Source organism: Melospiza georgiana, chromosome 4 (genome assembly GCF_028018845.1).
Source record: "Melospiza georgiana isolate bMelGeo1 chromosome 4, bMelGeo1.pri, whole genome shotgun sequence".
Lineage (NCBI taxonomy): Eukaryota > Metazoa > Chordata > Aves > Passeriformes > Passerellidae > Melospiza > Melospiza georgiana.
The window spans coordinates 31,061,576-31,081,984 of NC_080433.1; the positions used below are offsets into that span (position 1 = coordinate 31,061,576).

Genomic DNA, 20,409 nt, shown 5'->3' on the forward strand with positions numbered 1-20,409 from the left:
TCACGCAGGCTCCTCGCAGGTCAGGAGATCCCTGTCAGCTGGTGATCACAGGCAGCAAAGAGCAGCAGGCAGGGGGGAACCCAAGGAAAACTCTACACAAATTTCAGCTCGCCCCTGCCCATATTCCCCCACCCCAGGCTTCAGCCCTCTGGCTCTTAGCCTCCCTCCCACTCTCAGGGAAACTCTCTTAACAGCAGGAATAGGCTTCTGTCTGAACCCTTCCCCAGGTTTCACCTCTGGTGAGCTGGGACCAGCACTGCCATTGTGATTTCTTCTGGGTGCGTGTCTGGGAAGACATGGATCAAGCAAAACCTACTGTTCTATTTTTTTAAGCCTGGACAGCTCCAAGAGGATCCTCATATTGCAGCTGGTCCAAAGCCTCTCCACTCTGGTTGCAGCTGCTGTGGGGTAGTCAGCCACTCATAGCACCCACATGCTGCAGGGACAGCTCATTCAACTCTTCAGCCCATACAAAGGGTATAAATGCTGCGTCTCAAGAGCCCTTTCTCTGATTTTCTACCTGTAAGAAATTCAGAGTCTGCAGGCCTAGAACCCCTCTGAGAACTCCTACAATGGAGACAAAGACAAGACCACCATGGACTGCACGACATTGGAAACAAATGCAAATCCCTCTTTATTTTAGGACATGTTAGTGTCTCACAGAAACAGGCAGCAGCAGCAGTTCATTCACTCAAAAGAAAACCATTAAAAATTCAGTTTTTCAGGTTACTCCTCAAAACATCTCCAAACAGATACATAAATTATTTATAAATATGCAAAAATTACTGCAGGAACAATGACTGGTGTAGCAATCACAGTAGAATTTCCAGTTGTAATAAAAAAAGTAAATCCAAATTGTCCCAGGGTTGGCTTCTTTGGTGGGAACTGATCTCAGAGCATTTCAGTTTCATGTTAAGAATAAAGAGAAATTATCTTTCTACAAAGCCAAGGCTCTTGTCCCTTCCTCTGAGCTTGCTGTAAAGACAGGCTTTCACATCTCAGCCCCTGAGCAGTGTAACAGCAAATCAGTGGCACAACAAAGTCCTGGGTGGGGGAGGCTGCTCCCTCTCCAGGCAGTGTTGCCAGCCCATCTCAGAAGGAACAGGAGAAGCTGTTGCAGAAAGACTTCTCCAAGGCCAGTTGCAGCTTTCTGCATTGCATCCACTGCAAAAAGTTGCAGCATTTCTGCTCCCCTTCAAACTGGGTGTGTTGAGAGAAAAACAATCCCTTTTCCCCAGCTATACACTCTGAAATACCTTGGGCCCAGTGGGCCAAGCAATCCCTGAAACTTTATCAGGCCTAGGCCCATTCTGTGACATAGGAAGGTGCACGGTGCTTTGTCAGTGGAGGTACTGCACAGACAGGAGACATTCCAGCTGCTACAGCTCAAGACAAGTAGGTGAGGGCTCTGGATTCTGGGTCAGAGAGCAGGGCAGCAGAACCAAGCACAGCAGCAGAGATGGGGTTACAGCACAAAGATAACTGTCAGCATTTCACAGCTATCATACATTCTGTGTTGGGAATACACGTGTATGTGCACTGGTGTCTATTCAATATTAATTCCTCTCAATTACCACAAGTCTGTCCATCACCTCGACACCTTGGCTCAAGGGCAAATCTGAGCGATGCCAGTGTCTCCTTGCTGCTCCCTGCCTTCATGACGCAGAGTGGGAGCTCCAGGTCAGTCACAGGCAGAGATGCTGCACCATCTGCTCAAACTGCTCCCGTTGCTGGTAGATGTAGAGCTGGGTGTCCCACAGGGCGTTCACCAGCACGGTGTCGTTCACCTCGTCCAGCATCACCTCCGTGTGCAGCTGAGGGCTGAGCCTGCAGGCACAGACAGCATCAGCAGCTGGGCACAGACAGAGCTGACCAGGCACCAGCAGGACACTCCCATCAGGCGGCTCCCACTGCCAGGCCCTTGGTCTGTCAGGCTTGCAGAGCACAGACCTTCCCCCTCCTTCAAGGCCAGGCACATTCAAGGCTGAGCCACAGTGAAGCAGCTGCAGCACACCAGGGACAAGTCTAAAACGGGCTGTGCAGGGTGCAACGGGGCAGGATGCACATCCCAAGGGGCCGTGCAAGACAACACCTCCCAAAGCTCCCTCAAGCAGGCCAGACCAGGCGTGCTGGGTGCCTGAGCCCCTGTGGAGGGCCAGGCAGGCTCCCTCCTGTCACTGAGGCGTGTGCAGGGGCAGGTCTGGGCAGGAATGCCTCTGGAGGGGATGCCATCTGGGATGACACACGGCACAGCCAGGTCTGAAGTGAGAGGACAAAAATAGGGCTGTGCAAGAGAGAGGAAAGGAAGCTCCTACCGGAAATAGGGGACATCCGTCATCTCACACCAGGCCCTGGCACGATCCACAGCTGGGCCGTCTGCGTCAGTGCACTGCAGGAGAAACAGGCACTCACTCACAGCCTGCCTGCCCTTCCCTGCCCACCACAGGCTGCTCTGGCACCAAGCCCCAGAGGGAAAATAAAAACCAAGAGCAAGGGCATCCTGGATGGCACTGCTCGCCACCAAGAGCTGGGTGGCTCTTCTTTTTCTTTACTTTTATCATAAGGGCAGCGCTCCTGATCCTTGGGACACAAGAACTGCGACCTACAGACCCTTCATACATCCCAGCACAGAGTGGATTGCCTCATGGCAATACCAGGATGATCAGAGTGACAGCCTCCTTGGGATTTCATCTGTATCCATTCTGTCCAAGCCCTGTACAGCAGAGCCTGTGATTACTTCAGGTCTACTGGGCTATCCTGGGACAGCTTCCCTGGGAGCCCTGAGATAAACAACAGGAGAAGCAAAAGGACTCTGGGTATTTTCTCACTTTAGGAAACTAAAAAGGAGATAAAGCAACAACATCAAAATCATAGTCAGAACTTTAGTTCTGATCTTTCTGGCTTTCATCCATTTAGAGTGTTTTCATGAACAACATGTAATGATCATCTTCCTGAAGCACACAAGTGCATATGCCAACTACACACTCCTAACCACAGCTCTCAACTGTTGTTTTTAATTAATGACTCTCTCTACTATTTACTAATTTCCTCAGAGGGAAAAACAAAGCTTTTCTAAAGAAAAATGAATGGCTGTTTTCTGAGGGATGATTAATTTTTTCCCCCATGTTGCTCAGATGATAAACAATTCTTCCTGGAAAGATACCAAATTTCACAAACTCACACCTGCAAATGTTCCTAAGAGTCACTGACCACCATCCTGTCCTTAGCTCCTTTCAGCTGCAAGAATACCCCTTGGGGATGAGTGTCCCTTTGGGGCACTCTGAACCCCAAAGAATCAGACAGGTCTTCAGGCCTGCAGTGCTCCTGCAATTTCTAAGTTACCCACTACATCCACAGTCAAAGCAGAATTTACTTCTCAAAGGGGGAAGCTGCAAACTGGAAACCTTTTCTCCCTCCCCGCAAGCAGCCCCAGGGGTCTGTTGCCATCCCCTCCTCCCAGTACTCACACAATCCACCACCATCTTGCCAAGCTCCCTGGCCCCAAAGACGGTCTTCGCCAGTTGCCAAGGGTTTGAGGGGCGGAAAACGTCCACAGAGCTCACTGCGACCTGCGGAGGCTTCCCTGTTCCCAGGGACACCACCAACCCCAACTTCCTCACTTCCTGCTTCTGACCCTGAGGACAAACAAAAGAGCTCTTTGCAATGACCAACAATGAAAGTGAAGCATCTCTTTCACAGCAGCTTCCCAGGGAAGCTCTGAAAACCAAGGCAAAAGGCTCAGCTGCCTTTTCTTCCCCCATCCTCCCCCAAAGTATGGCCTGCTGAGACAGCTGTAACCCACAGGACTTCAGCAGTTGCACTGCTCTGTCCCTTCTCCCCTGACCACACCCAAACCCATGGGACCCCCTGGAGATGAGTCCTAGGACCAGATGACCACGAAGTAGTCCAACTCTTCAGTCACTTTGGCAACACATCTCCCCTTTCAGCTATAGGGAGCAATAGCTGCCACTGGTTATTCAACTTTTTGAAGAACTTGCCACACCACACAAGACATTCACTATTCAGCCTTGCAGAGTACCATACCCTTGTCTTCTCCACTTATTTTTGGGCAGCAAAAGGCCCTGCAGAGCCATGTCAAGGGCCACATAAAACCATAATTCAATCATTCTGGTTCAAAGAAGCAAGGAGAGGCTGATGAGACTGTCTCCCCAACTCACACCCTTGTTAGGAGAGGTATCTCACCTCCCAGACACTATTCCCAGCACATATCCCCCTCCATACACTCCCTTTTAGGGTGCTGCACTGCAAAGTTGTTTATCCACTAAGATGCATCCACTCTCACACCCGCTTCTTATTCAAGAGAGGCTCAGTGGGGCCAAAACCCTCCAGTTACCAGTCAAGGCTAGGATTTCCCTCACCTTCTGGATCAGCGTCTTGTTGTACTCGTGGATCTCTGCCATGGCATCAAGGGTGGGGTTGTTGGCCAGCAGCCCTCCATCCAGGAAACGGCCAATGGGCCGGAAATAAGTGGGAGCTGCACCACTGGAGCGGGCAGCACGCCACACAAGCTGCTCTGTGAGGGACAGAGAGAAAAAGGCCTCCTGCAGCAACTCTGCTGTGCACAAAAAGCTCCCCAGCTCCACCAACACAAATCAGGATGGCTTGCAATCCCAGGAAACCCTGCCCTACATGGTCGTGCCTCTTTCTACCACCAGCAGGGTGCTTGGATGCACAGGATGACTCCGAGGGACTTTAAAAGATGTTCTCACCACTTCCTACATATCCTGGGTAAAATTCACTCTCTATCCATTTTCTTGCTGCTATTTTGATAGTGAACCAGGTATGTGTGCCAGACCAGGAAGCAAGCTGGAGGGGGTTGCATGCTTCAGTTACATGGCATTTCCATGTTTTTCTGTAGGAGCCCAGGGAAAGATGCAGGACTCCTCTAGCAGACCCGTTCTCTCATCTACTGGAACAGGGCCTGGCTAGTGAGGTTCAGGAGAAGCCAAGGGAGGAGAGAGAAAAAATGGGAACCATCACTAGGACCTAGTTACAAGCCAAGACCAGGGATGAGCCATTGCTGATTTTCAGGAAGGAAGAGCATGAAATCTGAGGGATGAAACTAACCAGCTGGATTTGTGTCTACCATCATTTACCTTCTGGCTGAGTGAGTGGCTGGAAAGATGCATTTGTCTTGTATTCAGTGGAGCGTTTTGTCTCTGGTACAGGGTAATTCCGGAAAAGGTGGAGCTCAGCTGGCTGTCGGTCACACAATGTCCCTGTCACCATAACCCTGGAGAAGCAGACATGAGAGAATGAGAGTAAAATGGAAAAAAAAATACTTATGGTTTCAATAGTCTGCACATCACACTCCTCCAGATCTGCTCTAAGGCTGAGCATCTCTGCTGACACAGGTCTAGAGCACATGTGAGACAGCATCAACCAGCACAGCCCGCGGCAGGACTTACTTGGGTTTTCGGACATCTGTCATTTTGGTGTTCTCCCCAAATTCCTTCTTCAAGAACTCATCCAGGGGCTCGGACTTGTAGGGCCGAGAGCCCCGGAACACCATGTCCTTCATGCGGAAGTACAGGCAGCGCATGTAGTCCATGGACTTCCCTGAGACGGGCAACAGTGTTGGCAGGAGCAGGCAGTGGGAGGAGAGGCAGGCAGAACAAACAGCACATCAGAGCAAGGCTTCCCCAGGACAAGTGGGAGCTGGGAGGCATCACTGCCAATCCAATTCCCTTCCCAAGCTGCCTGTCATCTCCTTGGTTCTCAGCAGCATGACTGGGAAGGATTAGAGAGGAAGAGCAAGCTCGGAGTCTTGCTAGTGTCAGGTCTATAAAACATTCCCATTACCAGAATGTATCAAACACCTTGCCCTAAGGCCTCTGTGAAGAGCACAGGAAATACAGAACATTGAACTCTGCCACCATGCACTCCCCAAAATCCAGAAAGCTGCTCAAAGCCAGCTGACATGAGAAGCAAGCGCAAAGCCAGGTCGAGGCTTTCCTTCATTAAGAAACATCCCTTCTCTCCTTTGGCAGGACTCAGAGAGGCAGCTCCCACCACACATCTGCTCCCCCAGGAGGAACCAGAATGAGAAGGGATCCATTATGTCCTCACCATGTACAATAGCCAAGGCCAAGATCCCTCCAGTGCTGGTCCCTGCGATCCAGTCAAAGATCTCACAAATGGGACGGCCTGCAGCCTTTTCAATAGCCAGGAGAAGCTGGATGAGCACAAGGCCACGGATGCCACCTCCATCCAAGCACAGGAGCCGGTCCTGACTGCAGAGAGACACACAGATGACTGGGAGCTGTGGGACAGATTATGAATCACACATCACTCTGTGGGAACATGGCCCTGGGGACAGGAAGCTATGCCAGCAAGTAGATTGCTGCAGACAGTGTAACTGGTGAATAAATAAATCCATCAGCGCCTTCTCGGGTGCAAATAAGACACATCCAATAAGCCTTGTCAGAGCCGGTGCAACATCCTTTGCTCCTGCATAGCCACCTCGAACCTCTACACCAGAAAGAGAGTGACCAGCCAAAACCACACCCAAGTCCCTTACTACACAGTAATGGGTATTGGGTCCTAAATAAAAAAGCAGACAGACCTAAATCCTGCCAGCAGCACTTCAGTGCCAACTCCTTCTCCACTCCACACAAGGTGAGGCGCAGGCACTGCCGAGACAGTGCAGAGGAGCTGAGTGAACATCAGGGCAGTGTGCAGAGATGGGGAAAACACAAAGCCAAAACAGTGTTGGGTGCCCAGTAGCACAGGGAAGGGACAAAGCAGGGTTTCACCTCCTGAGCTCAGGCTCCACTGCAACTCCAGGCAGGATAGGCAGGGGTTATTTATGGAAACAAGAGATTTCTCAAAAGACGCTGGAAAAACTGCAATGTTGATGGACATGAAATTATATCAGCCCTGAGGATGCCATCCCCATAGGTGTGGGAGGGGAGAATTCACACACAGATTTCACCTTCAAGTTGCACAGAAGCCTAGACAGAAGCTGCTCCTCACTTACTTTCTTCTAGCCTCACAGGGCATGTCCACAACATCTGGTGCCTTCAACAGCTGTCCAAGCGTTGTGGAAACATACAGAAGGTCCTTGTACCCTAGAGGGCCATGAACATGCAAATGGGAAAAAATAAATTAGAGATCACCAATGTGGTAACTGATTTCCACCATAAACAAAAAGAGAATATCCAACTCCCCCATCGAATAAAGGTCCCTGCAGGAGACACAAGCCATATTACCCACAGCCAACAGGTATTCCCCAAATTAACTCCACACCAAAGGACAGCAACACCACCCTTTGGAGCAGGCAGCTGTAGATGCACTGGAAAAGACAGGATTTGGAGAAGCAGATGATGTGCACAGTGGATGAGAGAAGGCAGAGCCCAGCAGCGTGGCCACTACGCAGTTTACTGCAAGCTGTTAGGATAAAACCTAAATCTACTCCTCAAAGTAACCTAGGCAGGAGAGCTGTGGGGACAGGGTGACTTGTCATTACCCCTCAGCTGACGTTCACCCAGGCCACCCTGGGTGTGGGGCACCAATCCAAGCTAGGTGAGAAGCCAGCCTGTGAAACCAGAAGAAAGAAAGAAGGGGGAAGAGAAGTTACAAACTCCTGCCAGCACCCAGGCCAGAAGGAGGCTGCAGACGACAATGAATTGTGGTGAGGAGGTTCTTCAAGGGCAGAGCCCACAATAAAAAAAGGTTTTGCTCTGTCACTGCATCAGAGCTGGAACTGGGTAAGGGTTGCTTTCACTGGGCTGTGGTGAGAAGAAAGTCCTGGTGTCAACAGCCACTGAGATTTATAGTGACACAGACACATTCCAGGATTGTTCTGTGGCCCCATAGGAGAGCCTTTGCAAAGAAAACCTCCAACCTGAGATGGGAAGTGGTCCACAAGCAGATGTCAGCTATTTTCATGCTCTTCTCATGACCCTCCAAGTCAACTCCCCTGTTGCCTAGTCCACAACCCCTCTTGTTGCCTCCTCCTGAGCTCTGGAGCTCCCTGAAGGCACAAAGCCCATCGCTTAGAATTGACCTATGTGCTTATTCTGGGCAGCACAGACCATAAGGTTCAATACAATCAAATGTCTCACACTAGGCTTTTCCTGTGCATAACAAACCCCATGACCAAGGTTGCTTATCCTCAGGCCTCACCCCTTCCCTCTCCCAGGTGCTCCAGGATCTGAATAAGTGACACTTCTAAATCTCCTTGTGCCCAGCACAACACTGGGAGGTCCTCAAGGCAGACCAGCACTTTCCCTTCTACACATGACCCAGTGGACAAAGTACCTGCAGGCTAAGTGCCCCCTCTTCCAGACATGTGAGGGAATCAGTCTTTCTTTTTACAGAGCTACATTGTGTCAGGTCTATAAAACAAATGTTTTGAGTACAAGAGTTCAGAATACAGAGAGAGGAAAAGCAGAGAAAAGAGATGGGATCCTGGAACAGGTGAATGAGGACAGTCACCACAGAGTCAGCAGGCAGTGAGAGCTTTGACAGTTCCCAGTGCACAGCCCATCTGAAGAAGAGGTCTGAGACAGCACTGTGAAGCAAGAAGGGAGAGAAGCGAGGGAGGGCCAGGGAAGGCTTTACCTAAGCTGTTGAGGTTGCTCCGCGGGGAAGGTTGGCCTTCCAGGAAAGAGGCAGCAGATGGTGCCAGGCTTGGGGAGTCAGGGTTGGGTGGTGGGTGGCAGCGTTCGGTGCCTACACTTTGCAGCAGGTCTAAGAGCACTTTCCGGTTCGCACCTTCGGTGACCAAGGGGGAGTTATAGATCAGAAACAGAATCAGTGCATGTGCACACCACAGGGGAACGTGCTCTGCCGAATTCACAGCAGGCCTGACCCTCACAAAGCCTCTGGGATGACCTGGGGAAGGGCAAAAACATCCCAGGTATCTCTCCCTAAAGGCCAGGCAGCAGGACTTGTGCACAGCAGGAGTATCCACTGCTGTGCAGTTTCAAGGGTGTGTGCCACACACTTCTTTGGCCCTGAAGACCTGCCCATGTCTGCCTGTGCCTGGGCAGTTCAGCAGTGCTATCCCGTTGTGAGCCCGCAGTGCCTGACATGGTGGCCCGAAAGGGGGGAGTGCATGCCAGCTTTTCTTCTTGCATCCCTGTGCCACAGAAGAGAAATTCATCAAGGGCTATTAATACAAAGCCTGTACTGCTAGCAAAGCAGGTACCTACTATGTGAGCAACTAGAAGCTGGGAAAGCATGTTGGAGAAGCATCACCCATGCATGGCACGTTTTCACCTCTCCCCAAGACACTGTTTTGGCCACCAAGGGGAGACAGGATGCTGGGCTCACCCTGTAAAGCTGCTGACGTGCTCCCTCACCTTTGCTGCTCCTGGCTGCCAACAGTCCCGGTGTCTCTCCAAAATCATTGGGGATCTCAACATCTCCTCCAAAGACAATGATCGCTTTGATCATATCCAGGTGGTCATGCTAGGGAACAAGGGAAAGCTCAGTCCGGAGCCGCTAGATGAGCTCTCATTCCTTCCCTCCCCTTTTCATTAGCCAAAGCACCCACAAGGGAACCCCACACAAACAGGCAGAATTTCAAAGGACTCTGTCGCTGTCTCAACCCTTCCAGAGAACCGTCTCTCCTCCCCAGCAGCCCCTGCAGGAGCTCACCTTCATGGCGAGGTGCAGCGGCGTGTTTCCGTCGCGGCCGCGGGCGTTGGTGTGGGCGCCGTGTGTCAGCAGCACCATGGCGCAGTCCAGGCGGCCCCTCTGCACGGCGATGTGCAGCGCCATGTCGGCCGTGCCGCTGCTGGCGTTCACCTCCGCGCCGTGCTCCAGCAGCAGCCGCGCCAGCTGCGCCCGCACCGCGGCAGGGACAGAGAAAGCAGCCGTCAGCACATCCACCTGGGCACTCCGACCATCCAGGCCTCGTGGCAAACAAAGCAGGGCAACAGGAGGGAGCCTTAGCCTGGACACAGGCGGCTGGCAGATGCCAGCTGAATTGTTCCAAGCACTGGGGTTTCTCTGTCTTTTACCACAGAACTAGATGGTGGCTGCACAATCTGACTGGAGCTTCTGGATCCTTTGGGACTGATACATAACCATAATGAATGGCTGAGATCAATGGAAAAAAAGCCAGCTCCTACTCAGGCCAGGATCCTTGCAGACTGAAATAAAAATTCTGCCTTCTGAGTTTCTCTTTATAAACCAAGCAAATTCAAGTCTGCTCTGAAACTCCAAGGGACATTTCTGAGAGGAATGGGTTACTGCAGGAGGGAAAAGAGCCCTCCTATAGCAATGCCCTCTGCCAGCAAAAAGCATCATTCAGGTGCTCCAATATGGCATATCACCAACCTGCCCAGCTCTGGCAGGAGATGGACTTTCCTCCACTCACCACCACTCTGTGCCTACCTCACACTTCCCCTGCAGTTTCTGAGGCAGCAATCTGTTTGCTCCCAGGAAACCGGCAGCTAATGAGAAGAGAGCTCCCTCCAGGGGCAACTATGCTTCAGGGACAGTGCTGCAATTTCTTCAACAAAAGGGAAAAGGGACAAGCTGGCAGCTTCACAGCCATGGATGAAATACTAGGAATGAGCCCACCAATTTACTCCACTGCAAGGCTCCGCTGCTCTATTCCCTGAGGCAAACAGCACCAACTGGCACAGTGCAAAGAGAATCAAACACTGGGCTGCTGGCTGGCCTCTGACACTCCCAGGGCTCTGCACATGCACTCAGACAAGTTAGCCACAGAAGGAATTAACTGGGGGCTGGGTAGCAGCACAGGCCCTCCCCATGGATTGGCTCTATTTACCTCTGCCTTCTTTGCCCAGTGCAGTGGAGTGGCATCATAGCGCGGGTCCTTGGAGCAAACCTGGCTGGCATCTGCCTCCAGAATGGCCTGGGCACACCTGGGAAACAGTGAGATGACAGGATGGGTGGCTGCTGTCTTGACTCAAAACCTCCACTCACATCACCACCTGCCTTCTGCCCAGAGGAAAACCAGGAAACCCTGCAGCAGCAGCAGCATCTCTGCAACACCTGCGAGCTCCTCAGCTGCACTTTTGTTTTGCCCTTCACAGAAAGTGCAGGCACAGCAGGAAGCACACAAGCCAAGTGGTGTTGGGAGCAGGAGAATCTCTCCAATTACAAGTTGTGGAGCAACATCTGGGTGCTTCTCTAATTCAGGAATATGTAATTTCTGGAAACTCTCCAAACCTGAGAAGCAAAATTCTTCTCCTCTCTTTCCATGGAAACATGGGGATAGAACTCTAATAGTTAAATACTTGCTGAAATTAAGATTCTGTGTACTTCCCTATGTGAAAAATCACACCTGTTGTGAAGAGACCAATATCTGGTGCCTAGAAAATAGGGTAGGTGTGCTAATGAAATTTGGTTATCTCCTCCACTACCACCAAAAAACCCTGTACAAGAGATAGAGCCCCAGTGCAACCTCAGTGACCTATCCCCATTCTGGGCTTGTAAATGGAGGTCTAATGTTGGGAAGTACTTTTCAAAATGCTTAAAAATCAGCAATCAGCAGGTAGTGTTGTCTTGAAAGCCCTGTTTGTAGAGCCTGGACACTCTTTGAACATTAAGTGTTATAAAGCATATACAAATGGAATTGAATTTCTCCGAAGAAAACAGGGAGTAAATATTGTGCTTGTTTTGATTGCCTTCCAGAGTGTGTTATTAAGAGTCAAGAGTACCTCTGGTCTACAGGAGATAGGAAAAACCAAGCTTTGAAATGAAAGCTTATTAGGATCAGAGCACTCAAAGACAGAGGTACAGCAATTAATACTATCTAAGCATCAGCCCACAATCTTCCTACAGCTCATTCTGAAAAAAAGCATTTTACAAACATATCTTTTTAAATCGGTCTTTCTCCTGATGTCTGATACTGAACAAGGTACTAATTCCAGGACAAATAAGTTTTATTCTGAAACCATTTCTTTCTTTCCCACACCAGCACTTCCCTTTTTTTTTGCCAGTGACTACACACGAGACCTGTCCTACTGAGCACAGCCCGGGCCAGTGCAAGCACACAAGCCCCCAGGCTGGAGGGGACCCTACATACCCCTTGTGGGAGAACTTCAGAGCTGTGTGGATGGGGTAGCCCAGCGTGCCCACGACGCTGCAGCTGGCACGGCACTTCAGCAGGGACCGAACCATGTCCTCCTTGCCCAGCTGGCACGCCAGGTGCAGAGCTGTCAGCCCCTCGTGGTTCAGGTGGTCCAAGCCAGTAGTCAGGGGTCTGCCCAGCAGCTGGAAGGAGGAGACAGTAAATAAATAAGCAGACAGACAACATGGAAGAGCACTGTCTCTTCTTGCGCTCTGAGGACTGACTCTGGAGCACAGGACCCCTCACAATGCTCCAGCCTGTCCTCTCCATCCCTGCTCCCTGTAAATTGCAGATCTGTTACGTGCTGACTGCTTTGCTGCAGAGAAGTACCTCATTGCCACACTGGGGAAATCCTGCAAGCCTGGTGCACACACAAGAAATGGGAATTCAGTTTCTTTGATTTAGCAAGGAATCAATACAAAAAACGAGCAAACACGAGACAGATCAGACAACAAGCCAAGGTGATGCCACCACAGAAATAAAGAAGATGATATCTTTTAATACAAGGTTCCTAACTGCCCACTCCACAGCATGGCAAGCCCTGATCCTCATCCTACCTCATCATGCATTAGGAAACTCCAACATGGATGGGTGGGCAGACAGAGAGCTGTCGCAACAGGTATTGGGCAAATGTGAGTGTTGCAGCCGTGGGGAAGAGTCAGTCTCAGGCTCACACCAAGTCTTGGGGAGCTGACAGACCTCAGGAGCCATGTGCAAGGCCACCCACGCCTTACAAACCCGGTCACTCTGCCCAGTCTTTCTCAGCCATCAAGAACACCTACAACTTCAGACTGTCTCTGCCTCGAGGCTCTGATCACTGTCCCCCATGCAAGGCCACTCAGTTCAAACAGCAGGTCCTGCAGCTCAGGACAGCCCAGGGCAACTCCAAACTGTCCTTCACTCTGTGGGCAGCACACGATCCCCCATGGCAGCCTCAGCACACACTTCCCTACAGGAGCACTCTGCCCAAAACCAAACACCCTTCTCACAGGAGAGAGGGAACAGACAGCCACAGGCCTGAGGAAAAGCAGGATGAAGGCCTGATGCAAACAGCAGCGAAGGATTACTTTCTGAGGAAACTTGCTTAACGTCCTTGTTTGAGTGCTGGGCGGAATCTGTACTCTGAATATGGGAAACAGCACCAGTAACGAGGGGATTCAAGAGGCTGAAATCAGGCTCAAGCAATAACTCAACAGAGGGAGCTGACTTTCTCCTCCCCCGTGTGTAGCTGTTTTCCCATCTCTAGCACAGCACAGAGAGGACACGTTCCAGTCCTACTTTCTCCCAGACCAGAAGTCGCTCCCACCTCAATGATCTGGGGGTTGTTTCCTCGCACGGCGTAGTGGAAAACAGTCTCCCCGTTCTTGTCGGTGATGTCCACGCGTGCGTGGCACTCCAGCAGCTCCAGCAGGCACTCCACGTCCCCCTTGCGGCACGCCAGGTGCAGCGGGGTGCAGCCGTCCTCACTGTCCGTGCTGTTCACGCAGCTGCAAGAGAGGGCTCGGCATCAGGCCCGGGAATGGCCACGGGAAGAGGAGGGCGGGCAGCTGCTCCAGGAGCTGACACAGAGGTGCCCTCCATCTGTCCCATCTGGTGTGACCACGAGGCTCAGGAAAGCCCAGCCTCTTGCCAGGGAAGAAGGACAGGGAAGGGACAGCAAGCAGCCCCGCCCTGGACTCTCTCCTTGATGTGCTGCTTCTTGTCCTGCCCTCCATATGGGATCAGCTCCCTCTGCCCAAAGGAAGGCAGGAGACAGGTTACACACAGCAACCTGGCAATGGTGCTGCTATTGCCCTCCAGCCCCCCAACTCCTCACCAGTCTGCCCTATCCCTCGGTAAACCTGTGCTGGTTTTGGCTCGGGTAGAGTTAACTTTCTTCACAGAGGCTGGTGTGGAACTTTGTTTTGGCTTTGTGCTGAACACAAAGTTGATAATACAGAGATGTTTTTGTTACGGCTAAGCAGGGTTTACACAGAGCCAAGGCCTTTTCTGCTTTTCATACTGATCCACTGGTAAGGAAACTGGAGGTGCAGGGGAGGCTGGAGGAAACACAGCTGGGACAGCTGACCAAAGGGATTTTCCAGCCCATATGACACCATGTTTAGTATATAAAGCATGGAGAGAAGGAGGAAGGGGGGGGACATTTTGAGTGATGGTGTTTGTCTTCCCAAGTCACCACAATACGTGATGGAGCCCTGGAGATGGCTGAACACCTGCCTGCCCATAGGAAGCAGTGATTCAATTCCTTGTTTTACTTTGCTTGTGTACATGGCTTTTGCTTTCCCTTTCTTTATCTCAACCCAGGTTTTCTACCTTTTGCCCTTTCAATTCTCTCCCCACTTCCTCTTGTGGGAGAATGATGAGTGGCTGCATGGGGGTCACCTACTGATTGGGGTTAAATCACAGCAGAACTTCCCCATGAAAAAACAAGTCCTTGTGTCCAAAATCTCTTTCCAGACAGTCCTACCACACCTCCACTCTCAGTGCTTACAAAGTGAGCAAAAACCTTCTCCAAAAATCTGCTCCACGAGGATTGCAATAACCTAACCCGTGTCTCTAGCAGGACACCTCAATCCTTTACTTCAAACACCAGGCCCTGCAGCAGCAGGCTGAAGCCCACCAGCCAGCTTCCCCAGCAAAGAATAGAGGCCAGCCTGCCCTCCCAAGCTCCTTCTGAGCAGGGACCCCCAGCAGACAGCGTGCTCCTTGCCTCAGGATGTGGTTGTGCCGGAAGGTCTCGCGGCGGCCGAACTCCACGGCGATGTGTGCCGGGGACCAGCCGGGGTAGCTGCGGACGCAGTCGCTGAGCTGCTGCAGCTCCTCCAGGGACAAGGGCTGGCATGAGCTCTCGTAGAAAGGGCGCAGCTGCCGGGCATACTGCTCAAAGTACGCCAGGGCGTCTGCCTCGTTGTCCAGCTGGAAGAGCCTGGAGAAAAGGCAAGCATGGGGTTCATCCTGCTTAAAGGAATAACCCCAGTTCCCTCTATCTGAGGGAAACGGCTCTTTTCCAAATGTCAGTGCTGGGAACTTTCCTCTTCTTCTCCAACTAGTGTCATCCTTGTTCCAAGGGAAGCAGGGAGACTACTTCGCTGGAAGAGAGCATCCCTGCTCCTGAACAATGTTAGGTTTTGCTCAGAAGTATCCTGTGGTTGCTGAACACCAACAGGAACGAGCAGCAGAAATGCATAGGGACACATGGATGCCCTGAACCGTACCACGGCTGCCTGTAGTCGCAATGTTTGGACCTGGTCCTGCTTCCACGAGCTGTTTTGCGGCAAATCCTCCACCAGCACACGCGCTGCCTTCCACCCCTCCCAGCCCACCTGCTGCTTCAACATAACACCCCACGGCCTCGAAGCAGCCCCGACATCGGCAGCGTGGGGTCTTTGTTTTCCCACATCAGCAGGGATGGCTAAAGATCTGTCACTCACCGGAACGCGACCTGCGGGCTCTGCGGATTCACCAGCAAGCAGTCCCAGGAGCGAGAGAGGCTGTTCTTGTAGAGGGCCAGCCTGCCCTCCTCCTGCAGGCACGTGTGACCGGCGTACTCGGCGGCCGGCACCTCCCTCACGCGGTACGGGTTGGAGAAGATCTGCGAGACGCTGCTGAAGGTGTCCAGCAGCCGCCCAACAAACTGCATCTTCCCGGAGCCTCAGGCGGCTTCTCCCGAGGGAAAGGCGGCCCCTGGCTCCGCCGGCCCTGCCCTGGCACGCACGGCGTGGCCGGAGCGCGGCCGGGTGACAGCGGGGCCGGGATCGGGATCGGGGCCGGGATCGGGATCGGGCTGGATCCGGGGATGGCGCCGGGCAAAGCACGACGGGCCCCCAGCGCCCCCCGCGCGCCCCCCGCCGCCCGCCAATCGCCGGCACCGCCCCCCGGGACGGGCCAATCAGCGGCGTCGCTTCCGGGGCGGGGCCATGGGGGCGGGATTAAGGCAGCGCCCGCCGCCTGCCGCCGGAGGAGGGCGGAAGGCGCCATCTTTGTGAGGGGCGGGGCGACAGGGGTGGGGCCGCCCTTCTTCAAGCGGTAGGGGCCCATTTCTGTGGGGCGTTCTGCTCCCGGCACGGCCGGTCATCGGTCCTGCGCCACCGCTGAGCTCGAGTACAAGCCAGCGCTTTTGCAGCGCGGCCGTGTTGACAGCGCGGCTGGCGGTGCGTGCTGGCACCGCGCGGCGTACGCTGGCACGGCGGGGCGCTTTAAGGGCAGCGGCCGCCCCGCGCGGCGGCGGCGGCGAGGGGGCGTGGTGAGGGTGACGTCACCGCATGACTGTGTTTTTATGAATGAAAAGAATCCGCGGGTGAGTAATCGCGGAGAGCGAGGTTGGCGGCGCCGCCCGACGCCCCGACCCGGCAGCGGCCCCGTGGGAGCAGCGCAGCCGCCAGGTGAGCACCGGCTGGAGCGACCCCTCCGCTCCCGGCTTGCCTTCGCCCCTCGCGGGGCGGCCGGGAAAAGGGGGCGGCGGGGTCCGGCACCGGCTGGAGGCCTCTGCCGCCGCCGAAGGCGGGGATCGGGACCGGGACTAGGGCTGGGAGGAACGGGACGGGGGGGGGCCAGCCGGACCGCCGCGCTCGGGGCCGTCGGTTCTTCCTTTCCAATTCCCGGCCACCGCCCTGGAGGGATCCGCCGCCGCTCCTTCGGCTCCGGCGGCGGATCCCCGGCCCGGATTGCATCAGCTTCCAGCCGGCCCGGCTCCACCTTTCCCGCCGCCCCCCTCCAGCCCCTCATTCCCCTCGGGGGGCTCTCGGCCCCGTCCCGGCCCCCCTCGAAACTCCGAGAGCTCTCCTACCGAGACCGGGGTTCCCCGAGGCGGAGAGAGGCTTCTGGGCTGCGGCCCGGAATCCCGGACCCCTCCTCACTCTCCGACCCCGGGGCGGGGAGGGCCCGGCCATGGGCGAGGGGCAGGCACCGCTTCCGTGACTTTCACCCCTGCGCTGCTGAATCACGGGGCGGCCACTTCACCCGCCTGCGCTTCGTGACCGCGACCCTTCGGCCGCCCCCGCAGCTGGGGACACCCGACCCTGGCGGCGGCACCCGCGGGGCTCTGGCCGGGCGGTGGGGCGTCACCTCCCCGCGGGTCCCGGCTGGGTGACTTCGCCACGGTGTCACTCGGTGGGGCTGCTGCTTTTACTTTCCTTTCAGCCTCGGGCGGATCTCGCCTGTGTTGCCTCCCCGCGGGGAAGGCTTGGCTTCCCAGCAGGCGGCTGGGGCATTTTGGGTCCCCTGGGCAGAGCAGCATCCCAACCCTCTCGTGATGGGATGAAGGAGGGTGGGAGGTCCATCCTTGCCCCATTATTATTATTATTGCTTGCAGTCATCATTGCTATAAATATTATTACAATGTACTTTTTAAAAGGAGTGGGTGAGTCATGCGGTCCGGGGTGGGGGGGATGTGGGCAGCGGGCACGGGACCAGCAGGGCCGGTGTCCTCTCTTCCGAGGTGAGGAACACGGGGCTGGCAGTAACCGGCTTTTCTCCTGGCTGCTCAGCAGGGCCGGAGTGAGGAAAGGATGGCAGCAGACGGGCTCTCCAGCAAGGCTTTGAAGGTGAGCACCAGTGGGAACAGAGGCGTTGGAGTCAGGGTTTTGGGGGTCTCAGACAACCCAACCACCCCTCTCTCTGGCAGGTGAAGCGGGAGCTGGGGGAGAACACTCCGCTGCTGTCGGATGAGGAGCTGATGGGGCTCTCAGTACGGGAACTCAACCACCACCTGCGGGGCCTCTCCAAGGAGGAGGTGGCGAGGCTGAAGCAGCGTCGTCGGACGCTGAAAAACCGGGGTTATGCTGCCAGCTGCCGAGTGAAGCGCGTCTGCCAGAAGGAAGAGCTGCAGAAGCAGAAGATGGAGCTGGAGTGGGAGGTGGACAAGCTGGCCCGGGAGAACGCTGCCATGCGCCTGGAGCTCGACACCCTGCGTGGCAAGTACGAGGCCCTGCAGGGCTTTGCCCGCACCGTGGCCACTCACGGCCCCCCCGCCAAGGTGGCCACGGCCAGCGTCATCACCATCGTCAAGTCCGGCACCAACCAGGCCGCCTACTCCTAGTGCTGGCCTCCGTCCCCCGGCTGGACACAGTCCTCCCCGGGGTGCCTAACCCATGAATTGCCTCCCAGCCCTTCCCCAACCTGTGCCCAAAATCCTCTTTCTCCCATCCCTTGACCTCCAGCTCCCCCAGGTAGGGAGGGCTGCTGCTATGTGGGTGCTTGGATGGAGGACAGGACCTCACTGATTGCCCCCATAGCCCCCTCCCCTCTTGGGTGTGCAGACAGGAGAGAGCGAACCCACACAGTGGGGAAGCATCCCACAGCTCCAAGCTGGTAGGAAAATGCCAGGTGCCTCTTTTTTGCGAGGACATGGGAGAGTTAAATGTGGGCCAGGCAGTCCCAGGAGCATGTCCCAGAGAGGGAAAAGAGGAGGGAGAGGTCTTGCAGTGTAGGGGAAGAAGGTAGGATAGAAGGGTATCGGCATTGGGCAGACAACCTGGGCCACAGCTGGAGCAGGGGGAGAGGTGCCAGCATGTCTGAAATCTCTGGGGATGCAGATGGCAAGGGAAGGTTAGCAGGTCAGAGGGGGAGATAAAGTGGCTGTGTGTTAATGCCTGGTAAGCATTAAGAATGGAATGGGAAAGCGCTGTGGCGGCTTGTGGTGCTGGAGGACCCCAGAGGTGGGGAGATTGGGTGACAGCGATTGGGCAGGGGGGAGGTGGGAGATGTGAGTGGGTCAGCCCAGGCTGTTGTCCACAAAGGGGAGAAGCAGTGGTGCTGTTTTATCTTTCTCTATCATGCACATCCTTCACGCCTCTTCCTGCTGACGGGACACTCGGCCTGGCTGGCCATCTGAAAGGCAGCAGCACCGGCAGGAAGGAAGCAGAGGCAGCTGGAGCAGAGATAAACGCTGTTTCGCTCAGCACAGGCCAGCTTGTATGGCTCCGCCAAGCCCTCCCGGGTGCCCCACTGCCTACAAGGCCCATGGAAAGGTGTTCCTGGCCCTGAGTCAGAGATGTGGAGGCAGAGAGAGGGGTAGAGGTGCAGGAGGTGGGAAGTAGGGGCAGAGAGCATCCCTACTCCTTGGAGCTGCCTGGCGGGCAGGTAGGCTCCTCCCTTTGGTTTTCCTCCAGCTTGGACACCAGTGTGGGACAACTGGCTCTTGAGCAGGCTGCAAGGCTGGAGAAGAGCTGGGTTCTCTAAATGCAGGCAGCACAGGGGAGGGAGCAGGAGGCAGGTCCATCTCAGGATCTGCTGCCTACTGTAGATGATTCCCCCGCCCCTCGTTCTGCCCCTGCCTGGGTATTGCCACGCCAGCCGCCCTTGGCTGCAGCCTCCGTTCTTCCCTGTAGAGAGGTGCCTGCCACTCCTGGATGGGGCACTGTGGTTGGCATCCCCCACCCCGACTCCTCTTGGGTTTATTTATTGCACGAACATAAGTTATTTTCACGTCCTCTTTGCCATTCCGCCTCTCGGCACAGCCAGGATGTTGGTACAGAGCCGTACTTTATATTTTATATATGCAAATCACATTTTATCTTATACTTATATAGAGCAAAAAAAAAAACTTATTTATTTTCTGACTTACAGTATGTGTCCTACCCGACTCCTCTGTATTTTGTAGACTTTACAAATAAAGCAAGTTCTTTTTTTTTTTTTCCACAGTGGGAGTGTGTTTGGTCCTTCTTGAACTTGGGGCAGAGCTATGTCTGAGACCAGGTTTTCTGTCTCCCTCTGGCTTTGCTGCAGGACATGCTCAAGAATGTGCCCAAAAAAGATGGGATGGGGGACAGCTCATGGCTTTTTAGGACAAAACCAGATTTATAGTCTCCGAGAGAAAAGGGCTAAAAAAGCACGCTTAACACACCCCCCAAAGCACTTCCTTTCAGGAGCTGTGCAGCTGTGCTGAATCAGCTTTTCCTGGGAAAGATAATGCTTTTCACTACAAAAATTCCCTCCAGGCTGTCCTTGGACCAGGTGCAGGAGAGGCAGGTGCAGGGCATCTGTGCCCAAAAACTTCCCTGTTGAGTGACCTTATCACCTTACCTTGTGAACAGCAAGGAAAAAAGCAGTGAGCTGCCCACAGATGGCAAGAGAAGGGGAAGAAGCGTGGAAGGCACCTTTTCAGGAGATGAAGCCAGACCTCCTGCCTGTGTGGAAAAGCTATCCTTCCTCAGAGCTGAGCTGGAAGTGGTGAGCCTGTTCCAAATTCCCAGGTGGGCCAGGTCCCCAGCAGGCTGCAGCACTCGGGATGGTTTGGGGGGTTTGACATTCCCATTCCCTCTGCCACTGCAAATGGTCCAAGCCCCAAACACTGCTCATGGAAGAAAATCCCAAAGCCATTGTTTGCTGGGGCC

General features: G+C 54.2%; 2 protein-coding genes across 4 annotated transcripts; one reads left to right on the plus strand and one right to left on the minus strand.

Moving 5' to 3' along the window:
• Nucleotides 1–610: 610 nt before the first annotated feature.
• Nucleotides 611–15,836, minus strand: PLA2G6 (phospholipase A2 group VI). 2 transcript variants are annotated; one of them, XM_058023164.1, is made up of 16 exons: nt 15,508–15,836; nt 14,787–15,002; nt 13,383–13,563; nt 12,032–12,219; nt 10,769–10,865; nt 9,628–9,810; nt 9,330–9,438; nt 8,587–8,739; nt 7,001–7,091; nt 6,091–6,254; nt 5,430–5,580; nt 5,118–5,254; nt 4,380–4,534; nt 3,468–3,635; nt 2,316–2,389; nt 611–1,827 (listed from the first exon to the last, which is right to left on the minus strand). In XM_058023164.1, the coding sequence occupies exons 1-16, from the start codon at nt 15,714–15,716 to the stop codon at nt 1,686–1,688; spliced, it is 2,418 nt and encodes an 805-aa protein (XP_057879147.1). In that variant the 5' UTR covers nt 15,717–15,836; the 3' UTR covers nt 611–1,685. The 2 variants fall into 2 exon arrangements, with proteins under 2 accessions (XP_057879147.1, XP_057879148.1); XM_058023165.1 differs by lacking the exon at nt 8,587–8,739.
• A 330-nt stretch (nt 15,837–16,166) lies between these two features.
• On the plus strand, nt 16,167–19,689 carry MAFF (MAF bZIP transcription factor F). 2 transcript variants are annotated; one of them, XM_058022738.1, is made up of 3 exons: nt 16,167–16,458; nt 17,563–17,619; nt 17,700–19,689. In XM_058022738.1, the coding sequence occupies exons 2-3, from the start codon at nt 17,584–17,586 to the stop codon at nt 18,111–18,113; spliced, it is 450 nt and encodes a 149-aa protein (XP_057878721.1). In that variant the 5' UTR covers nt 16,167–16,458; nt 17,563–17,583; the 3' UTR covers nt 18,114–19,689. The 2 variants fall into 2 exon arrangements, with proteins under 2 accessions (XP_057878721.1, XP_057878722.1); XM_058022739.1 differs by having other exon boundaries at nt 17,566–17,619.
• Nucleotides 19,690–20,409: the final 720 nt, after the last annotated feature.